At 52.2% G+C, this 4,007-nt stretch overlaps 1 protein-coding gene across 1 annotated transcript in view; it reads right to left on the bottom strand.

The window, feature by feature from the left end:
- Positions 1–788: 788 nt before the first annotated feature.
- SFRP1 (secreted frizzled-related protein 1) overlaps positions 789–4,007 on the bottom strand; it is a 20,325-nt gene continuing 17,106 nt past the window's right edge. The window contains exon 4 of the mRNA XM_009328307.1: positions 789–1,111. Within this exon, the coding sequence (XP_009326582.1) occupies positions 789–1,111 (323 nt within the window). The remainder of the gene's footprint in view (positions 1,112–4,007) is intronic.

Below are 4,007 nucleotides of genomic sequence, written 5' to 3'. Positions count from 1 at the left end.
CCATCAAACCAGGCAGGGCTGCAAGGGACTCAAAGGCTGGAGAAAAAGCAGCACGGTGCCAGGCTCGAGGGGCTCAGACAGCTCGGCTTGGCACAGGCCAGGGCAGGCGTCCCGGTGACACATTACAAGAGATGCTGGTGAGGAAGGGCTCCCCAATCCGGCCGATCAAGGTATCACAAGGACCCCAGGGTTAAGGCTTAAACTAAGCAGGTTTAGACTACAATGGGATTTTTTTTACAGTGAGGGCAATTAGTTATTAGGAGGTTTTATCAGCGGTTGTAACAGGTTCTCCACTACTCGTTTATTAACTTTTATCATGAGGATGGGATGCTTTTCTAATTGGCCGGCTCTGGTTCAAACAGGAGTTTTTTAGGGCGATCCTGCAGCCATGAAGATGGCAGTAACATGGTCACAAGGGTGCTTTCTGCAATCGTGTAATCTCTTGACGGAACTTCACACCACTCCACTAGCCCTTTTTACCTGATAGCTGCTATTTAAATGAATGTACGTATCTGTACAGCACTAGGTCTTTGGGTATTGTGGATGTAAATCGCGTGTGACCTCAGCGACCGTTTGGTGCACACACGTCACACTTGCATGCCTGGGCGATCAGGAAAATGCCGGCAGTGGGGAGGTGGGAGGGCTGGGGTCAGCAAGGGAAGCTCTGAGGAGCACAAGGGAGGAGCAGGAGGGCTCAGCTCCAGCATCCCCGCTGCAGAGGAGCGAGGCTGAGCTGCTGTGCCGGGCTGCACGAGGTCCAGGCGACGGCTCTCCCACCGCCCACTGCATCACTTGAAGACGGATGGAAATGTTGGGCAGTCGGGAGACTTCATCTTCTTCATGAACTTCTTGAACTCTTTGTTCTTCTTATCCCACTTGTAGATGGCCGTCAGCAGGTACTGCGTCTTCACCTGGCGGCCCATGATGAGGAAGTAGTGGCCGAGGTTGTCCAGCTGATGGCAGGGGCAGTCGGCCCCGTTCTTCAGGAACAGCACCAGCTTCTTCAGATTCTTCTTCCGGATGGGCCCCAGCTTCAGCGCCTTCCTCTTCCGCGGGACAATCATCTTGTCCCCGTTCTCCTTCTTCACTTCCTTTATGGTCATCTTAAGAGCTGAAAAACAAGCCAGAGAGAGGGGAAAAACAAAACCACTTCTGAGCAGCCTTCGCCGGCACAAAGCCTTTGCTAAGTGAGGCTGGGGGCGAGGGCGCACCAGCGCCCCTGCCCCAGGACGGCAGCAGCACTCTGCCCAGCTGCAGACGCCCAGCGACCCGCTCCGCACCGCTTCTGCATCCCCCTGCTCCCCTCTCTGCGGCATCGCCCCGGCAATGACTTGTCCCACTGACAGTGACACGAAAACCCTTGCCCCTGAAGCGGAGCCATCCCCGCACCCGGGAGAGCATCAAGGTAAAACACTGACGTCTCTGTTTCCCTTCCCCCCAGCAAAGCACGCCAGGCGCTTTTTATTTGAGAGGGAGACTTGTTCAGCCGGCGATATGCTCTTTGCTAGCAAAACGTTAGCTGAGTAAACAAGGTGATTTCCCTGCTCTAGACGCATGAAGAGACTCTTGAAAGGGCCATTTAAAAGGTCAACTTGGCTTCTCAAGCATTTGTTTGCAGTAACTCCTGGCCCTCAGGTGCCTGTGAAACAAGAGCCCTGAACATCTCTACATTCGAGCAGTGAAGCCCCCTGACAAACAGCCATGTCTACGGGACCCGCGCACAGGAGGCAGACCCACATGGAGCTGCCACACGCCTGCACCTTCCCCAGGAGAAGGGGAGTTAATCCGATACAACTTCCAAGGAAAATATTTTCCTCTTTGGGTTCAGCATTTTCCCGAGTTAATCACAACCCGAATAAAAAAAAAAAAAGTTCCTTTGTCACGACCATGAAGAGGAATTTAGTATACATGGGAAAAATTATGAAAATATGTTGTACATTAAAGTATCACTTCTGTGCCATTTGGCTCTGCCTCATTTTGGGGGAAAAGCACATATGGCCAAAAATTACTAACATATTTCCATCATTTGGGAGTTTACTTCAGAGCTGCAGATAAATAGTGCTCGGATAGGTGATTAATTGTCTGCTGTCCCTTCTCATTTGACTCTCAGAGCCTGTGCAGCAGACGGCATGCAGAAGCCGCTGGCTCTGGCAGGGAGACGGGTCCCCGCAGCATCATTCCTTGAAGTCTTGCTCTGCTGGAACTTGTAGCAATGAACACACGTTGCTTTCTGGATGGCAGCTCTGCTCACCGTTCCAGACACAAATGGCAGCAGGACAGCGCGATGACAATCCTGAGAAGGCAGCACAGTCTCTGTATTACCCTCATGCTCCCAGCCACTGCACTGGCAACAGGAGTAATGGTATTTATCTGCCCATGTGCCAAAAACTCCTGCTGTGTTTGCCAAGAGCCCTGTCGTGTTATACTGTTACTGTACAAGAAGTAATCCAGGACTGGAAACCTAAGTGAAATTTTAATTCCATCTGTTTTCCAAATTCAGGATGTTTAAGGACCTAAAGAGACTCAAGCTTTAAGGAGCTAAAGATGCTGAACCAGATCAATTTGCAACAAATCTGGAAAATGAAGCAAGTAGTTTTCAGGCAGCTCTAAGCTCCATGGCATTAACTGGGCAGCAGCAGCAGCATCCCTCAATGTGAACCTCAATTTCTTTATCCGTTCTGACTTTGAACTCTTGCACTAAGCACAGTGGTTGCCAGTGCAGGAGGAATGGTATAATACCAGTAATAAGAGACTTTTTCAAAATGGCTTGTTTGCAAATTGCTTTGCTGTGTTTGCTGCAAGTTTAGATCCTTGTTGCTAGAGGAAGAAAACAATCTGGCAGCTAGTGGAGGTGCTGTTCTACTCCAAGTATCATAGTCTATGGAAGACAAAGAGGGTCGGGTAATCCTGTGCCGTGGGAGCTCACAGCTGCTCCCTTCCCTGCACAGCAGCAGTTATCTGTTTGCAAGCCATCGATGCAGGTTCAGGGAGCATGGGAGCTGCCCAGGTGAACCATAAATCCAGACGTGAACTAAAAACTCATCCAAACCTCACTCGTGCAAAGCAGTGCACAGAGCCAGGATCAGATAATGCCAAGGAGGACCAACGAGGAGGCTGACTAGGGGTGCAAATAGTTTGTGTAGGACACTGCTCTTCCCAGCAATGATGCCCTTCTTGTCATCAGCAGAGGGAGTTTGCAGTGCTACCCAGGTAAAATGCAGCCTGGCTCAAGGACTACCAAGTTTCGCCCGCCTTGCTGTGGACTACGCAGTCACACGAGCAAAAAAAAAAGGCATTATAATCACTGCTCAGTTTTCACCCCTGTGCCAGTGACCTGGCTCCCCAGTCCCCCCTTGCTCCTCTACTTGGGCTGCATTACTTAAGCTCAGACCCGCTTTCTGGGTGAGACTCCTGGGCACAAAAGGTATGTTTTACAGCAGTGGGGCCGGACACGCAGCTCTGGCATTTTCCACGCACATCAGAAAAGCGGCGCCTGAGGGCACGTTCGTTCCTGGCTGCACATCCAGCTCTGAGAGCACAACACCACACAGTGGGAGGCAGCCCCTTGGCTTGTGGCTTTCCTAAAACATAAAGGATTTCGCAGGGGGGACCATCATGCAACTCGCCGCTGCTGCAGCTCACCTGGCATCCCCCCAGCCCCAGGAACACCTCCGCCCCAGCAGCAGGCAGGCAGCGGGGGAAAGGCTCGAGTGGGACGGATTGAGTCTTGGCTCCAGGATCTGACTGAGCTGCCAAAGTAAACAGCTTCCTCCCTGGGAGCCCTGGCCTTTCCACTCCCCCCGCGCCGCACCAAATCTGTCTCAGCGCCGAGCGAGAGAAGAGCTGAAATTGCCTCCGAGAGCCCAGGATGCCCTTGCTTGCACAGACTATATCTTCAGCTGTCGCTGCCAGGAAGGAGCTGACCCCAGGAAGAGACCTGGAGGGTTATTCACAGCACGCAAGCTTGTGCAGCATTCCCCGCCGAGCAGCTGCAGCCTGCCGACACC

The sequence above is a fragment of the Pygoscelis adeliae genome, unplaced genomic scaffold, assembly GCF_000699105.1.
Source record: "Pygoscelis adeliae isolate BGI_AS28 unplaced genomic scaffold, ASM69910v1 Scaffold597, whole genome shotgun sequence".
Lineage (NCBI taxonomy): Eukaryota > Metazoa > Chordata > Aves > Sphenisciformes > Spheniscidae > Pygoscelis > Pygoscelis adeliae.
This window is presented reverse-complemented; position numbering and strand designations above follow the sequence as displayed.